Source organism: Triturus cristatus, chromosome 11 (assembly GCF_964204655.1).
Source record: "Triturus cristatus chromosome 11, aTriCri1.1, whole genome shotgun sequence".
Lineage (NCBI taxonomy): Eukaryota > Metazoa > Chordata > Amphibia > Caudata > Salamandridae > Triturus > Triturus cristatus.
Window position 1 is genome coordinate 505,632,536 of NC_140594.1, and position 22,282 is coordinate 505,654,817.

The 22,282-nt window shown below is 44.2% G+C and overlaps 1 protein-coding gene across 1 annotated transcript in view; it reads left to right on the forward strand.

Annotated features, from left to right (window-relative positions):
- The window catches only part of LOC146784490 (CD5 antigen-like), a 631,002-nt gene that overhangs the window by 429,414 nt on the left and 179,306 nt on the right, over window positions 1–22,282 (forward strand). The window contains exon 3 of the mRNA XM_085633317.1: window positions 16,759–16,900. Within this exon, the coding sequence (XP_085489443.1) occupies window positions 16,759–16,900 (142 nt within the window). The remainder of the gene's footprint in view (window positions 1–16,758; window positions 16,901–22,282) is intronic.

Here is a 22,282-nt window from a genome sequence, read left to right on the forward strand (position 1 = left end):
GAGGGAAAAGGCAAGCAGGACGAATTTGCTCGACAAAGACCCCCGTTTCAGAAGAAGAAAGTGGCGGCTCTGACGGCAAAATATGCCTCAGATAGTGCGGACACAGCTTCGGAACAGGACATGGGCGCTGACGCTACTGGACAGCGCGGCGGAAATTACCATAGTCCGTCAAGCTCTGCGTCCATTTCTGGCGGCGACAGCAACTGATGTATTGGTTACTGTTGAAACAGCTGACACCAGAGTGGCTCTCCCTGACAGACTTTATGAAATAGTCTTATTAATAGAGGGTGACATACAACGTACTATAAAAGGGATTTTTTGGGATAATCTGACCACCACCTATGATATCCTCCTAGCGGAGGCAGATTGGCCCCCAGCCTTCATTTTGGAAGCTCCTAAAGGGGAGGAGAAAATCCTCCCGTCCTTTGCGCACACAGTGCCTAAGGACCAGGCTGAGATGTACGCTGGGGAGTGGGCGCTGGCGCTTGCGCCAGCGGTGTATCGTACTCAGGTGGGTTGGGACCGGTTGTCCCCCTGTCATGAGATTCCATTACGGTCTATGCCCCAGCCTCAGCCCCAATATCCCATGCGTCGTGAGGCTAGACCCCACGTCGCGGCGATCCTTGAACAATTGGAATATCAGGGCGTGATTGAAACTTGTGTGTCCCCTATGAATAACCCTTTATTCACTGTAGCGAAGCCTGACGGCTCGTACCGTTTAGTTTTGGATTACCGGCACCTAAACTCCCATTGCCGGACCTGCGCGGTACAAAATACACATAGCTCGGCTCTAGTCGACAGTCTCGTGCGTAAAAGATTTAAGACGACACTTGACATTTCCAATGGCTTTTTTAGCCATAACCTGTCCACACTGAGTAGCCAGTGGACAGCGTTTACTTCGGGCGGAAAACAAAAACAGTTTACCAGATTAGCCATGGGGTATAAAAATAGCCCTGGCGTCTTTTCCGCTCGCGTGGTTTCTCTCTTAGAAAGAATAGACCCCGAGGCATACTCCTATGTTGACGATATCTACCTCACGGATGATGAGCTGTTGCCACATCTGTCTCGAGTCGACAATATTATAGTGAGTTTTGCTGACTATGGCTACAAATTCAATTTTGCGAAGTCTCACATCGCGGAATATACGGTGTTGTTTTTGGGCTACGAGCTCAATAATGAAGGAAAGGGGTTAGCTCCCCACTTTCTGGAAAAATGCGCATGCTTGAGTGCGCCTACGACACTAAAGAAATTACAATCTTTGCTGGGCTTTCTGAATTTCGGCCGTACGTACATTCCTGATTATGCCCAGCGTATCAAGCCGCTTTACGCCTTGGTACAACCTACATTTTCGAAGTCTAGCTGGCAGCTGGAACATTCCAAAATTTTACAGTCTTTACAGGCTGACCTTCTTGCTTCACAATATTTGCTGACACGTGATAACCGCACTAACCTGGTAATACGAATAGTGCCAGGCGCCGTGGGTTTCACGTATTTGACGTTTAATGAGGGCGATACCGTCCCCATTGCGTACAAATCCCACTTGTACACCTCTGCTGAATTACGTTTTTCCGCAGTCGAAAAAGTTCTGACTGCTGTACAGATGGCGATCCTTAAAGAACGCGCACTGTCACATGGGAAACAGATTCTGGTTGTAACACCCTATCCTGCCTTAGAAGCTGTGACAAAGGCAAGTGTACCAAATTCTAAAGCTTTACATCCTCGGTGGATACAATGGGCCACAACACTGACGTCGCCAGACGTCACTTACATCTTTGATGCCTCATTACAGACTCAAGAGTTCTTGCAGTATGAATTCGTTCATCCGGCACCTCTGTCTTTGCGCCCGCTCGAAGAATACCATTGTGTCATATACACTGACGGGTCTGCGCAGCCCGCGATTGGATCAAAGCACGCTTATTCAGCGGCTTGCGCAATTGTCGTAGGTACATTCGTAAATGGTGAATTCCAATCTGATGCAGTGCATACGCAGTCATTGGGTGATTGTACCGCGCAATTGGCGGAGCTCCGGGCTCTAGTGCTTGCACTGGAGTTTGCTGATCCCCGAGTCACTACTCTTATAGTGAGTGATTCCTTCTACTGTGTCCAGTCCTATAATGACAATTTACATTTCTGGTCTCAGAATGATTATCGAGACACAAAAGGTAGCACAATTAAGCATAAAACGCTTTGGGTTCGAGTGGCAGACTTTAAAGACCGTCTCCCTCTCGTGAATGTTATTCACACTCTTGGTCACCAACGACTTGGTGTCCATGCTGTCGGCAACAGCTTGGCTGACGAGGCAGCAAAAACAGCAGTGGCTACATACTTAGTGGCAGCAGTTACCAGATCAAAAAGTAAGATTGATGATGACATCTTGGCAGCTATTGCTGCTACAGAAAAGGGAGGCGATTACCCGAAGGGTTTTCCTTCTCGTTACATTTACCATTTAAGTCCTGATAATGTCCCATTAGTGAGGATTAACGACGTTGGTGACAGAATTATTCCCAACGCGGACTGCAGGCCAGCACTGATCTTGGCTGCACATGAGGGGTTGGCGTCTGCCCACGCCGGTGTGTCAGCTACAATATCTCTGCTACAACAACGTTACTGGTGGTTTGGTTTATATAAACAAGCGCGTGCTTATGTTCTTGATTGTGACATTTGCCAACAGATTAAACATTCTACTGTTGCGCGGCCTCCACAGACACAGCTGTACATCTCTAATAAGCCATTTGGTTGTGTTTATTTAGATCACTGCGGTCCTTTTTCCTCTGATACTGCGTACAAGTACATCTTGGTTGCAGTGGATTCGTGCACACGTTTTCTATGGGTATGGCCACAAAGGAGTGCTGACTCGCGGACTGTCATCAGGGATTTGCGTGTCTTTGTGGGAACTTTTGCGTGTGGTACCTTCCATTCTGATCAGGGCCCTGCGTTCGCCTCTAAGGCTTACAAGGAGGCTATGAGAAATTTGGGGGTCCTAGTCAAATTTTCGTCCCCCTACCGACCTGAGGGTAATAGTGTGGTGGAGCGAATGAACAGTGACTTAAAGCAATCATTGACAGCACGTGTTTTAGGCACAGGCCGGAACTGGCTAGCCCATTTGTATAACGTCCAACGTGCACTTAATAATCTCCCTAGAAGGTCTCTGGGTGGGCGGACCCCGTACATGATGCTCTTCGGAATAAGAATGTTGGTCCCAGACCTTGATGGTCTAGACATGGCGGCGTCGACCGCACCCTTTGACGTAGATGATCACTGTGCTGTTTTACAGACTCTACAAGAAGCCAGAGACACTCTTTCGAAGGAACATTTGCCCTCCACATCTGAAGCTGAAGTTCAGGTTCCGGTAGTCGGCTGGCTACCCCGAGTTGGAGACCTGGTCCGTGAGAAGGTGGAGAACAAGAAGGAGTTTGGCCCCTCTTATCGTGCACCAGTTCCAGTGTTTGGAGTGCAGGGTACAAGAACAGTCGTTTTACCTCCACTTCCTGGTCGCAAAGAAAACAGGTACATCTCTATTGACAATGTCAAACTTCAGCGAGTGGCCGATACTTCTTAGTATGACTCCAGCAGTTTCCTGCCAGACGATGCAAAGAAATTCAATGTTGGCTCTTGCTTCTAACACCGTGCCTGAGGTTGCCATCGAGATGCTATCTGTTACTGATCCCTTGTTGATACCATCGGCTGGTGGTTTGCCCGAAGAGACTGAGTATGCTTATCCTACACGTGGTCCCTCGCCTGTTTTACAATCTACAGCACTTGGCCAGTCCCGTTTCTCCTTTGACACTAACTCGTTACCGTCAAGCCCCCCATCAAACGTTGCTGTTTTTTTCAGCTGGTTTAAGAGACATTTTTTGATTGCCCCTTGGACATACATCTGGTTGATGCTTTTTACTATTTTTTTGTTTATGTCAATTGGATTTGTAATAGTTTTTTTCCGTCTTGTGGATGGCCACTATCTGAGTGAGAGATCGACAATTAGACTTATCAATGGAACTTTGGCCCCCCACTCCTCGTCCCACATCATGAAAAGGGACCAGACTTTTGTGAATATTACTGCCTGGCCCGTCTTGGATGGAATCGCATGGGATGCTGTTAAATTCCAAATTCATGGCCCTACAGAGGTCATTAATGTACCTAATGTATTTCGTGTTTCTATGGGTGATGTGGTTAGGCAGAACATACGTTCTGATGATTGGGATGTACACGCCATTGAATTACTGTTTTCTAATTTGAAATATTATGCCGCTTTTGATGCTGAAGATTTATATGAAAATGCGGCTAATTATGCGGAACAGTATTGTTTTCAACATTATGGCAATCATTTCCTGCATAAAGCAAATACATTTAGAAATTTTGTAAATTTTACCCAATGGGAACACTGTCCTACTCCCGAGTTCGGAAGTTCACAAACACTAGTTAACAAGTATTCTTATTTTACTGATTTCAGTGTTTCCGACCCGGCAGCGTTTTATTTTAAGGTGCTGCCTGAGTCTGCCGCAAAGGTTAGACTGACACACACAAAGCTACTTTATTCTAAGTCCTTTATGGACGAGTTGTCAATCAAAGGTTATGATGTATGGAAGGCTACTATTGATCTAAAGTCGGTTTGGGGTTCCAAGCCGTGGCAGGTACAGGGTACAGAGGCTTTGCATCGTGCTTGTCTTATACCAAATCATATTTTATTTTTAAATTCATCCATCTTCCAAACCACCTGTTTTGGATTGGCTACTTCTAAACAATTAAAGTCACCTTCTGTGCCGGATCTGGGCGCTTATCCCAATTGGGATAACCACACAGATCTATCCCTTACTGCTTTGCAATCCTTAGTTTCAAATACATCTTTCAACATTTCGAAATTTCATAGTGAGGGTTGGTTAGTTTGGCAAAGCAGTTCAGACGCCTGTCAACGTCGCTTTTTGGGACTGAAACCGGGGTATACTCAGGAACGCGTAGATCCTCGGTTTGAGTCGTCACATACTGTAACTACATACTCTGTGGGCAAGTTATGCCAATCTTGGCTGCGACATTCCACCTTGGCGTCTGTCAAAGTTCATTTATCACAATTACATGACAAAATAGATTTGAATGATTTTGTTAAGGGTCCTGTGGGTGGCAGAACAAAAAGGTGGGCGTATGCTATTTACAACGAAGTCTGGAAGTTGTCGCAGATTGAGGCAGCATCCAGGTTGAGAGCTATTGACCAAGCAAACATGGAGAAGGTTTTAGCCGTTATAGATAATAGCATTAGCACTCTCTCTTCTAGGATTTATACATTAGATAATATTGTTTCTTCTGTTGTTGATATTGTGCATGATGATATGTCTGTGTTATATCATGGTCAAAACCAGTTGCGTTCTGTTATGCAGTTTGCATGGACATTGCAGACGTTAAAGGCGGGGAGAGTCCCTTGGGACTATCTTAACACTACATCGTTATTTCTTCCCTTTAACCTTACTGACAGGCAGCGATTTATGTCCATGAAGGATGCTACATATTCGTTGTTACATATTGAAAAATTAGAACCATTGCCTTTTTCTGTAGCGGAGATCAATTCAGCTACGTGGTTAGTCCACGGATTGATAACTCTCCCTTTCGCGCTTTTTAAGTTCACTTCTTGTATGAAACATTATGCTTTGGGTAGATATGAACAGCTGGGCACCGCTTTCATACATGAGGTTTGGTCCCTCCCCTTTACGTATAGATGTACTAGGGACGGCACTGAGGTTTATTTGAAAGGCGAGGAATGTACCACGACACCAGACCATTCCTTGGTATGTAGGCACATTCAATTACACGGCGCATGCAATGTACAAGCCCCGAACTTAGCCTGCGTCCTACGAGGTATCCCGGTGCCTGTGATTACGCCTTCTTTCACGCTGCTTGCAAACGGTAGTTATTTAATTTTGAATAATGAAGCTTGCTGCGGGATGTTAGTGGGAATCCCGTACATAGTAACTGTCTCGCAGAAAGTTGTCTGCTGCAATAATGTTCTCTTTCCACCCCCGCATGGGCGGCTGGATGTTTCTATCTGGCCTTCGATTCCAACCTTGAAAGCAGAGTTCAACAAGTTGAGCAGAATAAGAGCTCTATTGTCCCAAAAAGAGGTGCCATTGACTTCCTCTCGTGAAACATTTGTCCTTCACGTTGCTAATACGCGCACTGAGGTACAGGCGCTTCTGAATACTGACCTCCCCCTACATTTCGGCACTTTGATCCAAACTATTTTTAATGCCTCGTCCACGACCGGCCTGGCTCATTTTTTTAAACTTGTGGGCTCGGGTCTCGTGACCTCTTTCAAAACTATTTTTGGTGTGATTCCGGCATTTTTTCATTCACTTTTCTCGAGCATCTTTGGAGGTGTTCCGCTGCTTCTGGCGCTGGTGGTAGGTGTGCTGCTTTTACTTTTCATACTACGGAATGGCTGCTCCTTCTGTGCCACACGAGCGCCTGTCCCGCCTGCATCTTCTTCGTGATAGGATGCTTGACTTTTATGGAACTCTGCCGTTGGCGACCTTAAGCCTGGCATATGGATTATCCTTCAGGTATTCCTACTTCACCTGCGTGCAGCCTGTGTTTCACTGCCTGGATTGTCCCTTTGAATGGCCTTTGGATTTGTGCTTGACCAACCTGGTGTCTCCGGTGCCGGATTTCGATCGACTGATGAGGCCCTTAGTGTCTCACGAGTTGGCCTGTTCTGGTGTCCGGATTATGGCCTGTGGTGCGGCGCATGGTATCCTGGGTAATTGGGACATCTCAACAGCTGCCTACAACTTCTTGGCTATGAGCTATTTGGAGGAACATTCCGGGTGCCCTCTGATCGTGCTAGAGGCTCCGATGGTTGATGAACACGTATGTTCCTTTTCGTTGATGGATTGGATGGCTGAGACTTTCAGTGGACCTGCAAACGATTTTTTGTTGGAAGCAGTGGCCACATATGCTGCCTATACATTCATGGATTAATTGGACAGTCGTCCTTTGCGCCTGTGCTATTGGACAGCACTCTAGCGCACCATTTCTTCTTTTCTTTCTCTTTTTTTTCCTGATGGTCGTTTTCAGTTTTTTTTTTACTTCCGTTTTTTCGTTCAAAAAAAAAAACCCTGGCTTATATTTTTTGTAGTTTCGGACTTTGGCGCATGCTGAAACTCTGCATTGGTTACGCCTTGTTCTGCTCTGACGACACTGAACTCTGCGTTCTCTCTTTTCTTGCCTATTAAATAGTGCTTCGATCAAGGGGGCGTGTAGTGAGTTCTCCCTGAATACGTACATACATTGTTAAGTTAGCATAACCACGTTAGATGTTAGAATGCCATCTTTCTGCTTTTGCACACGACACTGCGTTTACATGGTATTTCTTAAATAAACTGCTGACTCGAGACTTGCTTCACACGAGAGCACTCTGTTGTTACCATCCCAAGCTCTGCGCAGCGACCTTGGTCTGTACATGGTGTGACAAACAGTCTGGATTATTACACAATGCATGTTTTCCACTCTAGGTTGATCGACCCACTATTTAGCCATAACACACGCGCAGCTGCACATACCTGAAAGTTGGTGCTTTTAATATCACAGACATCATGTTTATTATTCAGACCGAAGACGAGCCTTCCTGCGAGAAGTCTCCTGATGCTCCTGTGATGTGATTTCACTAAGCTGATCTTTGAGGTATGGGGTCCCCTATTCAAGCCTAAGAGACCTTCTATTAGTATAATAATAATATTAGCATCTTAGTAAAGGGAAGGTGGTAGTATCCACTGTCATTATAATATGATTACCCCGTTTATATTCTATGGTATTGTAACTATGTTGCTGGTTTTGATATTAATCATTTGTCTGCTTGTATTAGCCAAAGTACTGCATCTTAGGACACGTGGTCTATAAAAATAAACTCTTTTTATTTACACCGTGTCTCTGTTGATTATTGTTGTGGACTGATGTGAGAATAATATACGAACAGGTATTTCCGATTCCCACCATTCCTGAGAGTACACTAAGTAGCTTGTTCTGGGTTGTCTATTCATTGGGATCTCTGAGCTAAATCTTGGATAACGAATGGGACACTTATGCTAGCCGGATACTGAGTTCTGGGTTCTGAGGTGAGTTTCTGGTACACCACAATTCACTGAGGTCCTGGGGTTCTAAGCATAGTTCTGTGTATAAGCAGAATCCCTGCAACAGGGTCAGGAAGTAAATAATCAAAGGAGTGGGGCCCTGGTGGGCCTGTGTCCACCCCTCTCAGAGCATTCCCTTGCAAAGCTGGAAGTGGGGGGTGGGGGTCCATGATGATCACATCTTTCATCCAGAGAAGCGAGAACAGGTACCGCTGAGCCGAATGCTTTGAGCAATCGTCAAAACTGCGTACAAAAAGTCTTAAGAGAGCGCACTTACAGAAAATGTTTCCAAGGCATTTTATTACAATATGCGCGTTTTATACATCACAGCATTTAAAAATAACAAGTTTTGCAATGCAATAGGACTCGAATTACGTGAGACCTATTGTATATTGCACCATGGACAATGGGAGGGAGGGAGAGGGCATGGGCACGGACAATGGGAGTGCTGACAGGGGGGAGAAGGGGGCACAAAGGAGTGCTCACAGTCCACGTAGGGTGTAGCACTCGAAGTAAAGGGGCCAGTAGCCATCATAGGTGACAAATGACTATATAGCCGTCATAAGGATAGACTAACAAGCCTCAAAATAAATCAGAAGACAGCATTTACGGAGGACAAAGACACAAGCCAATGGGCGGAGAGTGGACTGAGCTTCCGCGAAGCTTCACATCCGTACTGAATACAGTATGCCTCGCAAAGCGGGCAGCGCATGTGCACTGTGGCTATAGGCTCGACCTAAAAAGTGAGATTGTTCCAACCCAGCCTGTTATAGGCCGATTTGTCTCCTCGATTCCCTGGCAAAAATTGCAGGTTATATTATTCTGAACAGACTTCAAGATTGGGCAGACACACGAAACATCCTCTGAGATCTACAATATGGTTTCCGTCCTGGGGTTGGGACAATAGAGCAGAGTCTCAACCTAAGTATGTTAGTCGGGAAGTATGTCAAAATCAAATAAGGGAATATGTACCTAGCTATTGTCGATCTCTCCTCAGCGTTCAACTGCGTCATGCACACCAAACTGTGGTCAAGCATAAAAGATCTGGGGGTAGAGACATCGATTATTAGTTTCCTGAGGGAATTATACTCTGGATGCAAAGCTAGGGTCAGATACGGTACTAGTGGCGAATGTATGGAAGCCTTTAGAGTGGAGAAGGGGGAGTTACAGGACTGCGTCCTGGCACGTTTCCTGTTCTCCCTATATATAGTGTGGGTGACGTACTTGCTGTATCATTTAAAGACCTTCTCCAAGTAGGAACTCACCCTGTACCTACCCTCCTCTACGCTGATGATGCTGTTCTCATGGCACATACTCGATTAGCCCTAGAGACCGTGCTGACAAACTTTGTTGAATATATGCAGGATCTTGGACTCTTAGTGACTCAATCTAAAACCTTTGTTATGAAATGCGGGAGGGGCACGGCCTACTGTTGACCCATGAAAATACACGGAGCAACGATTGGTTTTACTAATACTTTCTCTTATTTGGGTATTTTATGTGACAAAGAGGGCTTATGGAATAAGGCTATCTCTAATAGGAAATTACAATTAAGTAAAGCCTGCATGGCCCTCAGAGGGTTTGCCAGATGATTGGGTTCTAATCCACCAGAGTTGATGATGCCAATTTATAAAGTCAAACGTCTTAGTGTTGCACTTTATGGAGTGGGCGTGTGAGGATACAAGAAATGTAGTGACATACAACTGATAGAGAATGAGTTCCTTATGTACCTGCTTGCCACCCCTAAAAGTGCCGCAGTTTATGTATGCCATGCCAAACTTGGAGCAACATTCCTTACTGACCTAAATATGCTACAACCCATTCTACTCTGGCACAAAGTATGGACGTCTGAACACACCAAATTAAATCATACTATAATTAGGGATTGTGTCAACTCAAGTTTATAGCAGCGTATCTCGTGGCTTGTTTATATAAAACGTCTATGCAACAACCTAGGTCGCCTGAGTATTTCAATAAGCCTGCAACACGACCGTATTAGTAGAAAATCTTTAAAAAATGAAGTAATGACACATCTGGAAAATATTAAACTAACAACCAAACTCTCTAAACCCAGTGTTCTGAAAAATCTAATGATTTTAACTACTTTTGATATGCAAGCCTATCTTAAAGCAGTATTCAATGCAAGACACAGGTTTGTTCTGATGCGTTTAAGACTGGACACCTTTCACCGATTGGTTAGCTTTCAGAACATGAATGTCTCCAACTTTAACCAACTATCGCTGTAATGATACGATGCACAGAATACTATGCATGTGTTGTTTTTTTGTAAGTTTTATAACCATCAGATGAAGCAATACATTACACCAATCATAAGACCCTTACATTTTATGCAGTGTCGACCCGCATGTCAATAACTACAATCTCTGCCTTCTTGGGAGGTTTGTTGTAGTGTGTGGTAGTGTGGCATCCTTTTTATGGGCTATTTTTTAATGTCAGAAAAAATATCCCCTTATCTTTCTAATATTAAGGGACATAGGGGTCAAATGTATTATGGTCTTAGGATAAGCACCAAATGCATGTGCTACTTTTGGTATCTCTAAGCCCCTACAATTGAATAAGACTTATGCACGTCTGTTAGGGTTGGTGGGGAGTACATGGCGGACCCAATACAAGGCTTCTGTCCTCCTTTTTCACCCTGACTTCATCAAATCTTAGTTAATTATGTCACAGGGATTCTGTGCTAATGCTTTCTCTAATTGGATATATTATGAACTTGGTGAAATAATTTATTGAATGTGGTCCTTTTCTCTATTTAGTCTTAATTCTTAATTCAGAATCTTTGCACATCTGTTCTTTTATATACATACTGTGGAACTGTCCTCTGATTTTATATCTTTTTAATCTAAGCCCTATTTCATACCCATGCACATTTCTAGATCTGCTGCTATGAATTTTCTTTTAATGCTTTTGATATACTGCTTTTATGGATGGCTAACTGTGTCCTAATAAAGTTATTTGTGATAACTGTTTGTTCGAGCCGATTCAAAACTTTAACATATCATCTCATCTAATTCAAGTTTTAATTTTGCTACATCAACCAAATCCACTTTCAATGATGACTTAATCATTCCTCGACTTATTTCTGTTCTTCCACTTTCATTCAAGGTGGCATTAATAACTTTCATCCAGTTGTCTAGCTCCTGCGTATCAAGTCTGAATGGTCCCTCAGACGTTTTTGGTTCTGGTCCTTCTATTCACGTTCAGAGGTGGCTCCCAATTGAGCAAACCCAAATCTGGCAACCCCCGGAATGATCTCTAAAGTCCAAATCCAGTCTCCTTGGCTGATGGGTCTGTACTTGCACTACAAGAGGAACTCACATTCATTAGGGCCAAGGGAATACACTTTGTAAAATGTAGGAGTCTTCTCTGGGGTTCTCAACTCAGGTGGAACACCCAAATTAGGTGCAGCACTCTCTGTGGAACTGGAATTATATATAGGGTCAATGGTGACCAGAACAGTGAGAGCATCTGGAACATTTGAAGCTGTGGTAACATTCGGAACTCTAGAGGGACTGGGGCATAAAAAAATCCCCAAACTACTTCCCACTAAGGTTTGATCTATATTCACAGGGGTGGTCACCATTATATTAGGACTCAACCTTACTGGTGCAGTAGCAATTCCAGAATGACCACAAGTATTAACACTTCAACCTCCCCTTATTTGAGTCTCATTGTATCTAGGCAGATGCTACTACAACAACACATAAAAAAGATTATCACTACTGTCACTATCCCAGTTGTTACTTCCCTTAACTAATTCCCATGCCTCATGTCCTCTCTCTTGTGTACCCTTCTTAAACTCCTCACCTGTCATTGCCACATACAACTTAGCTCCATCTATCTTGTCCGTTCTCCAATTCTTCTTTTCTGCTTCCCACTTTGCAACTGGATAAGTATGCACTACCTATCTAGCTCTCCCTTGATATATTTCCTTCTCTCTAGCATGAACTGCATGCTCCCAAGCATTGAGTGCTACAAACTGTTTAGTTCTAGGCTGTGGTTTCATCTCATATTTAATTCTCCTCAAGTTTTTCGAAAATTCTCGCATTAAATATACCATAACTTGGAAACGTCATTGCACCTTCTTTCTCAGTAATCTTATGCCAATGTTTAAGCCAAATACAAGTGTGTAGCCCTACATTTATCACCATTTAATGGCCTGCCGTATCCTCAGGTAGCGCTTCTTCCCCCTCGCTAACAGTAATTGTCAAATCTCCCCATATCAAATCATGTATGAACTTAAATCATTCAATGTTTCACGTAAAATGTCAATAATCACAATTAAAATTGTTTATTTCAAAACAGGACCCAATATTGAACTCACAACTATCACTCCTGAACAATAACCAATAACAGCACAGCACTCCGAGACATGGGCAACCAATAGCAATGCAGCTTTACACCAACCGACTAGTCCCACTGTGACGTCAGTCTTAGTCCTTACAGCGGTTCACTCTCCTTTATAATTTTCACGAACACAAACTCTTCAGCAATATGCATAGAAACAAATACTTTACAATGCCAATAAATGACAATTGTCTGATTCTCTAAAGAAATCGACATAATTCAATCACACAAGAAATAATTCAGAACAACACTTTCCAATCTACTCTGGGACACATTCTAATGAAACCGCGACCTGCAGTGCATCACCCTGATCAGTACACTTTCCTTCCCCACAAAGGTTCACCACACAATTCATACCTCACTCTCACACATGGAGATAATGCCTCTATCTCAATTGGGCTGTCGACGACGTCTCACAACAGACCCCACCAAACCATAGCAGATAAATATAATAGAGTGTCTTCTACACTTTTAATATCATCCCAGGATCTTAGGCCACATTGAATCCGTTAACAACTTCTACTTCTTCAAATAAAACATCCCTTAACACAGCATTCAAAAAACCTCTTAAGGCTACCTTCAATGCGGCTGATTGACTCATCACAGTCGCGATAAAAAATATCATATCACCCCTGTTCCCCATTCATTCAACTGGCTACTCTACAATGCAAGGATTTCTTCACATAATTGCTGTTATGATATATAAAGGTGTTCACCTTAACACTCCAGGATACCTGGCCCAGAAACTGGCTCTGTCTGGTGGGAATAGACCTTCTCGTAGCACAAGCTCCTTACTGTTGAAGTCCCAAAGGTTTAACAAAAGGAATTCCCACAAGCGAGCCTTCTCTGGAATTGCCCCAAAAAGTTGGAACGCTCTTCCTCCGGAGACCAGGATAATCCCTTCAAGAACCATCTTAAAAAAAAGAAGTAAAACTGTTATTTTTGAACAGGTTACTTATTCGCTGCGGAGATACCTCTCTTAACCTTACCAACGTGAATCTAGGTGGTACTGGCAACATTTATCTTTATTGCTTCCCTTGATTTGCCATTATTTTTATTTTTTTGTATGTCCCTTCCTATTGTGTTATTTGCCAATCTTCTTCTCATAACCACCTTATGTATACTTTATTTTAAATGCCCAGTTCTTATAAATGTTTTGTGTTTGCTGATCTTTCTTAACCACCTTATGTACACTGCATTTGAAGACTGAGTTTTTAGAAATGTTTCTTATTGTTGATCTCTCCTAAGAGAACCTACGTGCTCCTCATAAGCCACACACCAGAGAAGTGTGGCTCAATGATTAGAGCGGCAGACCCTGATGCAGAGGTCTAGCCTGTGACCAGGGTTCAATTCCCCGCCTCGGTGGGTCTTGGGCTGAAAAATTCCACCGACCTGATAATTCTCGCCTCGGTGCCATTCCAATCATAGAGTCCCACTCTGCAACTCTGGGCAATAGCTTGCTTAATCTCCACAACGGCCCCCACAACACTAAGGATGCCTGGCCTCCACCTTGGGGGTGCCCAGGAGTTGACGCCTCACAGGGAAAGCCAGGATGGGTTCCACAGCGGTATTCGTACAAGCGCCTTGAGACCCTTGCGGGTGAGTAGTGCGCTATACAAGTATCAATTTACATTTTTACATTTTTACACCAGAGATGTTGCAAAGAGGTCTGTACCTCTAAGAGTTTAAAGAAAAAACTGACTAACCTAAAGTGTGATGCCCAATACTACCCACCAAAGAGAATCCTATGCCACATGTCAAAATATTTTGCAATCTTCAAACAATAAAACTTGTCAACTACCATCGACATGTCTTGCCTTTGGTCAACACATTAAACATGGCCTTGGATTCCTCCCATTTCCCTATTCTGCATGAACAGTAGTCCTCCCATCCTTCTCTAAATATTCTTATACTTGCCAAGAGATATTCCTTTTGAGTCTCACAATTTCTTTCACACAATGTGCCTTTCTTTAACCATTAGCTAATGCAATTGCACCTGCAGAGGAGAGAAAAACATTGCATCCAAAGCAAGCATTCATGTTAAAAGTTGAACTCTGCAAAATCCAAAAGCTTAAGGACTTTGGTCAACTTAGTTCAGCAAGTATTCCGAAACACGTTTTACATGCATGCTTACCGTTACATATACATTTAAAATATAGATGTAGAACACTATTCAAATGGATACATTTCCATTGTAAAATAAATGAGAAGCATTATTTAAAGAAATACGTGAACATATAAGGAATACAATGTTACTCAAGCTGCACAAATGTAGAAGTATGTGAGAACCGCAACTCGTTGTTACTATAAAGAAAATGTTAATATACACAGTCATATGAATGTCAAGATTACACAGTAGATGCACTTTCTATAACTGTTTAAGTGCAGTACATTACATCAATAATGTTACACCAGACGAGTACATGAGGACATACATGCACATATATGTGGCCTAAATAAACATGAAAGGGTGGAGCCAAAATCACACTGCTCCAATTGTCACCTATGGATCCTACATTTTCATCACTAACGTGTGACAAGGACTCTTTGTTCAGCTAATCTTTTTAACATAATTCCTACATCCTTTTATAATAGTAATGACCAAACTTAAATACTAGCTTCTATCTGCAAAGTTCATGGAGATATGATATTCATTAAATCCATGTTTCTTTTCTCAGTAATGTCAATTGAAGTGCACTGTACAGTTATTCAGTTATGTCTCATATCTTGCTGAGCCAAGACGTCGTAGATATGGCTAGGCTGTGTTTTTTCATTCCACGGTATGAGGGAGTGATTTGTGTTGCTACTCCATAAAATTATTTTACGGCCAGTGCCTAATTTGTAAAATAATAAGTGCAGGTGCCCAAGATATTTCATAGGAAGCCACACCCATTTCCCCCGGCCCCACCCACTTCCTCCAGTGGCTTCACCCACATCCACAGATGGCGTGGCTAAAAGGCAGGGTGCAATACCTGATCATAATTTCAGCAAGCAAGCCTTCCTAAAGTAAGGTTTTGATGATAGGTTCTCACCCTGAGAAATTTTTTGGGAAAAAAATAAAGCAAATAGTGCATTTAAGTACAATTTTAGCAAAAAGGTAACTCGATAAAATGAAGTATTTGTCTATGATCATATTATTTGGTCAAGCAGGAAAGCTGGATTTGACTCCAGGTTCTCCAGTTTCACACTGCAATTTGGTAAAAATTATTCTATGGGTATCTCTTTCTACATCAAATCTTGATGCTTTTCCCTTAGTTCATATCCGATGACATTAGAGAGTGAGTGATTGGCAGAAACCGCACTTTATTTTTTTCATTTTTACCTGGTCAAATATAGACAGCTCCAGTTGATTTCAGTTCAGTGCGAGCTGATAAAAAATATGATGCTAAATTCTTACTTTCCTCTATTGTGTCTTGAAATGTTTGTCCTGTGCTTTCCAAACCTGCCTTTCCCCCAGCTCAGCCATGAGCCCACCTTCAGCTATGATTATCTAAAGGAGATAACAATGACCCTTCCTGAACGGCAGGCATGCCCTGCTGACATCACTAACATGATGATGATGCACATTCGTCATGCCTGGACCAGGGTGGGCCGGTCAGCCTGTGAATACATTCCAGGCAGACACCGAGGGAGGGCAGGTACATTTATTTTTAATAATTACTGGACCTACTGCCCAGAGGAGAAACATCATGTAGACCAGCCGGCTAAACTACCTGTAAAATAAGTGCCGTGGTGAGAACTGGTAACCATGGGCACAAATTATGCACTGTTTACACCTATTATGGAACACAAAACAGCCACGTAACCTCCTTCTGATGAACCACAAACTGTCTGCTTTCCTCATTTCCTGTGATTCTCCAGGGCCAAACGAGGCCAAAGAAGGTTATTATCAACCTTCCATTTTGTGGGAAGCCTAGTCAATTGGTTGTCTCTGGACCTCGCTTAGCAAAGGAAGAACCACATGCAGGACATGACAAGGGCATTATTTGTAATTCAATTTCACTTTGCAGGTGAATAAAAAAAGAGTTGGACTTAGCTTGTTTCACAATTTGTAAAATAATACAGTAGTTAATATACATATACACTATTTAGGACATAACATTCAGAGATACAGTCAGTAAATAATATTATTCCAATATAATATTTTCCATAAGAGAGAGAAAATTATAATCATATTTAAAAGCCAACTTTTATTTGAGATTTAATTTGATAATGTTTGGTAAATATGAACAGTCTCTAAAAATAATTTGTTTAATATTCTCTTTTTTTATTTCTGTAGGTCTGTGATGAACTATGGAGTCCACATTCACCTCTTGCTTACCTGGTCTGTCATGAAACTGGCTGCGGAGTCCCTTCTAGCAAATGGATAGGGGCTTCCTTTGAGCCTCCATCCTTACCTACAGTGCGGATTCACTGCAAAGGTGTGTACAAGCAATGTATGCAGACAAAAGGAAATGAGCACAAACTGTTAAATATAGTGCATTTTCAATATTGTTTTGTTACTTACCGGTAATCGTCATTACCCCGATTAAGGTCTTCCTCGTCCTAGTCCTTACAGAAGTGAGGCAATCCTCCCTCTTGACAGGCTAGTCTTAACGCTAGAATTTCTTTTATGTCTACTATACAAACCCCTTCTACTCAACACCATGTCTGTTATTAACAAGACCAGACTCAACCACAGTGGGAAGGAGAGAACCGGACTGAGACGAGGAGGACCTTAATTGGGGTAATGATGGTGAAAGCAGACACCTTCTTCTCCTGAGCCACACCACCACATGATCCAAACAGGGCAGGAGAAAGACGAAAACCCTGGGTACTCTGGAGGTAAACCTGAAGGGCCCGGTGAACAACCAAGGAAGAAGGAACAAGAGCATCCCCATCCCCAGGAAAACCAGGAGGAGCAACTTCCTGCTGTAAATGGAATTTTAAGGAGACTTTAGGGAGAAAAGCTGGGTCAATTTGCTGCTCCACCCTGTACGACAAGAACTGCAAAGAAGGAAAGGAAACAAGCAAGACTCTCAATTCACCCAACTGTCGAGCAGAGGTGATGGCCAACAGGAAGGCCAATTTGCCAGACAACCACTGCAAATCAGCCTCCAACAAAGAATGAAAAGGGGACAACTGGAGACCCCACAGAACAGTCAGCAAATCCTAAAAGGGCACAATCACAGGAGTGACCGGATTACAAAGCCGACAACTCCGCAGGAGCCGACCCATCAAAGGAGCAATACCCTCCAAGGAGGCGCCCAAACCCTTACATGCCCGGACAGCAGCCCACTGAGCAGACAATGTAGAAGGGGAAAGATCTTTAAGAAAAACCATCCATGAGAAACTGAAGAATAGAGGCTGGATCACAAACCCCAGGATCCGTGCCATTAGAGGCATGCCAAGTGACAAAAGAACCCCAGTATATACTGTAAGTCTTAAAGGAAGAAGGCCTACGGGAATGCCGCATATCACTGCCCACCAAGGAAGAATATTCCACAGACTGCAACGTCAAATGTTCAAGTGCCAGGCTGTCAGTTTTAATTGACGGAGATGATGCAAGGAGAGAAGTGGAAACTGGAGTGGAGACGGGATCATGGGAAGCTGGACAATCATGCCCCCGAACAGCCGCATCAACAGCGGAAACCAAAGGCAGCAAGGCCAAAATGGAGCAATCAGAAGAACAGACACCTTCTCCACCAAAATCTTCTGCAGCACCCTCAGGAAGAGGGGAATTGGGGGGGGAGGCATACAGAAGGCCCGGGGGAGAAGGAATAAAGAAGGCATCCACCGCCTACGCCTGAGGAAAAACCATCTCGGAACAGATCCTAGGGAGGAGGGCATTGTGCGGGGAAGCAAAAAGGTTTGATTCAGGGTGTACTGTACTGAAGACAAAGGCCCCTGAATTGGGTAACAGACAAATGGAACAGAACGGAGGTAGGAAGGTTGTGGTTTAAGCTATCCGCATGAAAGTTCAAGTGACCCTGAATGTAAACAGCCCTCAAGGCCGATAGGTGAGATTGCCCAGTCACAAATCACGGAAACCAGCAGATTCAGATACTTGCACTGGGTCCCGCCTTGGCGGTTCAAGTGACATCAAGCCACCTGATTGTTGGTACAAATCAACAGATTCGCCCCCTGGAGGGGAATCTGAAAGAGCAATACAGCTGCCAACTCCTGCCAATTCATGGAACGGGCGCTGTCTGCCGGAGACCACAGCCCCTTGGCATTCAAACCCCAAAGACTGGCGTCGTTCATCAGCAACAGGGGAGGAGGAAGCTGAAAACAGACCTCCCTTTCCATATTGGGAGTGCAAAGCTACCAGCCCACACCTGAAACAGAACAGGGGAGCGAGGAACCAGAGAGTCGTAACCTGCATGGGAGTGTTCCCACAGAGACAACAGATGATTCACCAATGCCTTGAGGTGCATGGGAGCCCAGGGAACCACAGCCGTGGTCACAGCCATCAACCCCTGGACCCATAACCAAGTCTGAGCCGGAGCAGACTGCTGACTCAGCAGATCCTGCAGAAAAAGCTGCAGGGAAGAGATGCGAGCACGAGGGAGAAACACTGCCCCTAACAAGGTGTTGAAGAGTCCCCTGATAAACTGCATTCTCTGGACAGGGACCAAATGAGACTCCGCCAGACCCCCAACTTGAACCCCAGACCCCGTACCATGTCCATGGTCACCTCCACTGCCAGAAGAGCCTTCTGAAGGGAGGAAGCAGAGATTAAACAATCATTATTATAGGGTAACACAGAGAAACCCTGATGCTGCAAAACCCCCAAAGTGGGAGCCAATACCTTGGTAAAAGTCTGTGGAGCGGTAGAGTGCCAGAAAGGCAACACCTGAAACTGGAAATGGACCCTGACCACCACAATCCTCAGGAAGTACAGGCTTCCAGGATGGACAGGGATGTGAAAATAGGCATCTTCCAAGTCCAGGGAAAACAGAAAATCGCTCTCTCGTATGCGGGGAATGATGGACTGCAAGGTGGTCATTCAAAAGTGATCTAGCTGCACCAACTTGTTCAAAGCCTTGAGATTCAGAATCAAGTGGTACGAACCATCTGGCTGTGGTATCGAGAAGAGTGTGGAATAGAAACCCAGGCCCGTTCAGCCTCCAGAATCAGGATAACAGCACCCTTCGCCAGCAACATTCCCACTCCAGACAACATACCAGTTCTCTTCAAGGGGTCTCCTGACAATGGGGTAACCCAATAACAGGCCTGAGGGGGAGGCCCTGGAATGGAATCTGGTACCCCTGACTGATGATTGACAGGACTCATTGGTCGGAAATTTGACCATTGATCCAGAAATAAACTGAGCCAGGCCCCCACCTTGGCATAGTCACTTCTGCCCAGCACCCTGTGCCTGCTGCTGAGGCCGGGACTTGTTACGAAACGCAGCCCCCCACCAACTCTCAGCCATCCATGAAAGGGCTGAGAAGAGGAGAGAACACCCTGAAAGCTCTGCTAATGGAAAAAGGACTTCTTCTTCTGGACAAACTGAAAAGACATCAACAACTTCTTCCCTTCCGCAGAATGCTGCACCATCATGTTCAATTAATCCTCAAAAAGCCAGGGACCCTCAAAAACATTAAGGCCTTCTGAGCAGCCTCAAAATGCCAAGGCTTTGTCCACAGGGAATGCCTACCAACTACCGCTGCCCCGCCAGCCAAGGAGAAGACACACAGCATATCAAAGGTGACATCGGACAGAAACAGCGCCAAGATCTTCATCTGTGCCAAAGAGTGGGATCCCCCTGATCCTGAAGACAGTCAAACAACTTCTCAAAATCATTGATAAGGACCTGGGAGGCATGGGCGGAGTAAGTGCTAGCCCCAAACCCGTCTCCACCTTCCGTTCAACCAGATCAGTAAGGGAAGCCTCCTCAGAACAAAGACGAGGAAAAAGCCATTGAGGACAAAATAGAATTGACATTAGGCACCTGAGGAAATCGAGCATCAAACCCTGCCAAGCGATATCTCTTGCCCAGAATGCGAGGAATTCCCTGCTTGTCGACCTCAAGCCATTTGTTTTCCAGAATATCCTTAATGACATCATGCAAAGGCAAGTCATCCACTCCTAACCATCGCTCTCCTATTCAAGGAGAAAAAATGCTCATTACCAACAGAGCCTGGAATAAGATTAAGGATGAAGAGTTACAGGAGCTGTTAACAGCAACTTCACCCTCTCTCTCCACAGATTTGGAAGATGCTGCCCAGTCATACACTTCATGGCTTGAGGCGGCCGGCAATAAACTTGCTCCAAAAAAACGCTTCCACCCTAATAGGGTCCGTCCATCTTGCCCCTGGTATTCTCAGGAACTTAGGGACCAAAAATTGGTCTGTAAACATCTTGAGAGAAATTGGAGAAAGAATTATACAGACAGCGATAAGAACGAATATAAACTCAGCTTAACACACTATAAACAGCTTCTTCTTAAAGCCAAACGAGAGTTTTTTACGAATCAAGTTAACCTCTCAAAAAACTCAAGCAAAGAACTATTCAGAACAGTCACTTCATTAGCCTATCTATCTACCCCCGCTGTTCTGGCAAATCAGGAGCTATGTGACAATATTGCTCAATTCTTCCAGCTTAAAGTGGAATCAATTTTCTCAAATTTCAACAATGCAACAGCTAAATCTACCATCCTTCACTCCGATGGACAGAGCCTAAATATACACCTTGACATGCTTGCCTCCACTACGCCTACAGAAATATCAAAGCTTATAATGGTAATGAAATCTGACTCTCCCTATGACCCCTGTCCCACTCCATTATTAAACTAGCTTTGGAACCAGTAGCTCAGGTCCTTTCTTCTCTCGTAAACTCGATGTTCTCAGTAGGCCACTTTCCCAAAATCTGGAAAAGTGCATCTATCCTGCCTCTGTTGAAAAAACCCATTCTAGACCCTAAAGACCCAAATAATTTTAGGCCAAACTCTAGACTCCCTCACCCGGCAAAAATAGCAGAAAAACTTATGAACTCACAACTCAGTAGGTTCCTGCTAGATGCACAGGCACTGGATCCCTCTCAATTCGGTTTCAGAGCCGGGCATAGCACCGAGTCAGCCCTTATCAAGTCAACGGAAGAGATCATGTCTTCATTAGACCGAGGAGGTAAAGCTGTGATGATCATGTTGGATCTTTCCGCGGCCTTCGACACGGTCCATCATGTCCTGTTGATGGACCGTCTGCAGGAGATTGGAATTCATGGTACCGCCTGAGACCTCCTTGAATCATTTCTCTCCAATAGGCTTCAAACAGTTGCCTTAGGGGATTTCTCCTCTAAACCGTTCTCCCTGCTTGTGGAGTCCCTCAGGGCTTATGTATCATCTCTGGCTCCACTTATTGAATCATACGGCTTTCCGCTTACCTCCTACGCGGATGACACCCAAATCGTGGTGTCATTAGTGCCAGGTTCCTTGGGGCGAACAGCTTCACGTCTCCAAGAGTGTATGTCAGCAGTGGGAAGTTGAATGGACCAGAACTGCCTCAGACTAAACTCAGGCAAAACGGAGGTGGTGCTGTTCGGCAACAACCCCAGCTTCTGGACCCCGGCATGGTGGCCGGACTCTTTAGGCCTCCTGCCCACTCCCAAGAAAAAAGCTAAAAATCTGGGTGTTTGGGTGGACTGCAAATGCAGCTTTAAAGACCAGATTAATGCGGTTGTCTCCTCCACCTCTTTTACGCTCAGAGCGTGCAGAAAAATAATGCCTTACCTCCCTAAAGATAGTATTCAAACAGTCATCACCACCTTATCCCTGTCCAAATTGGACTACTGTAACGGGCTTTACCTCACGCTGCAAGAAG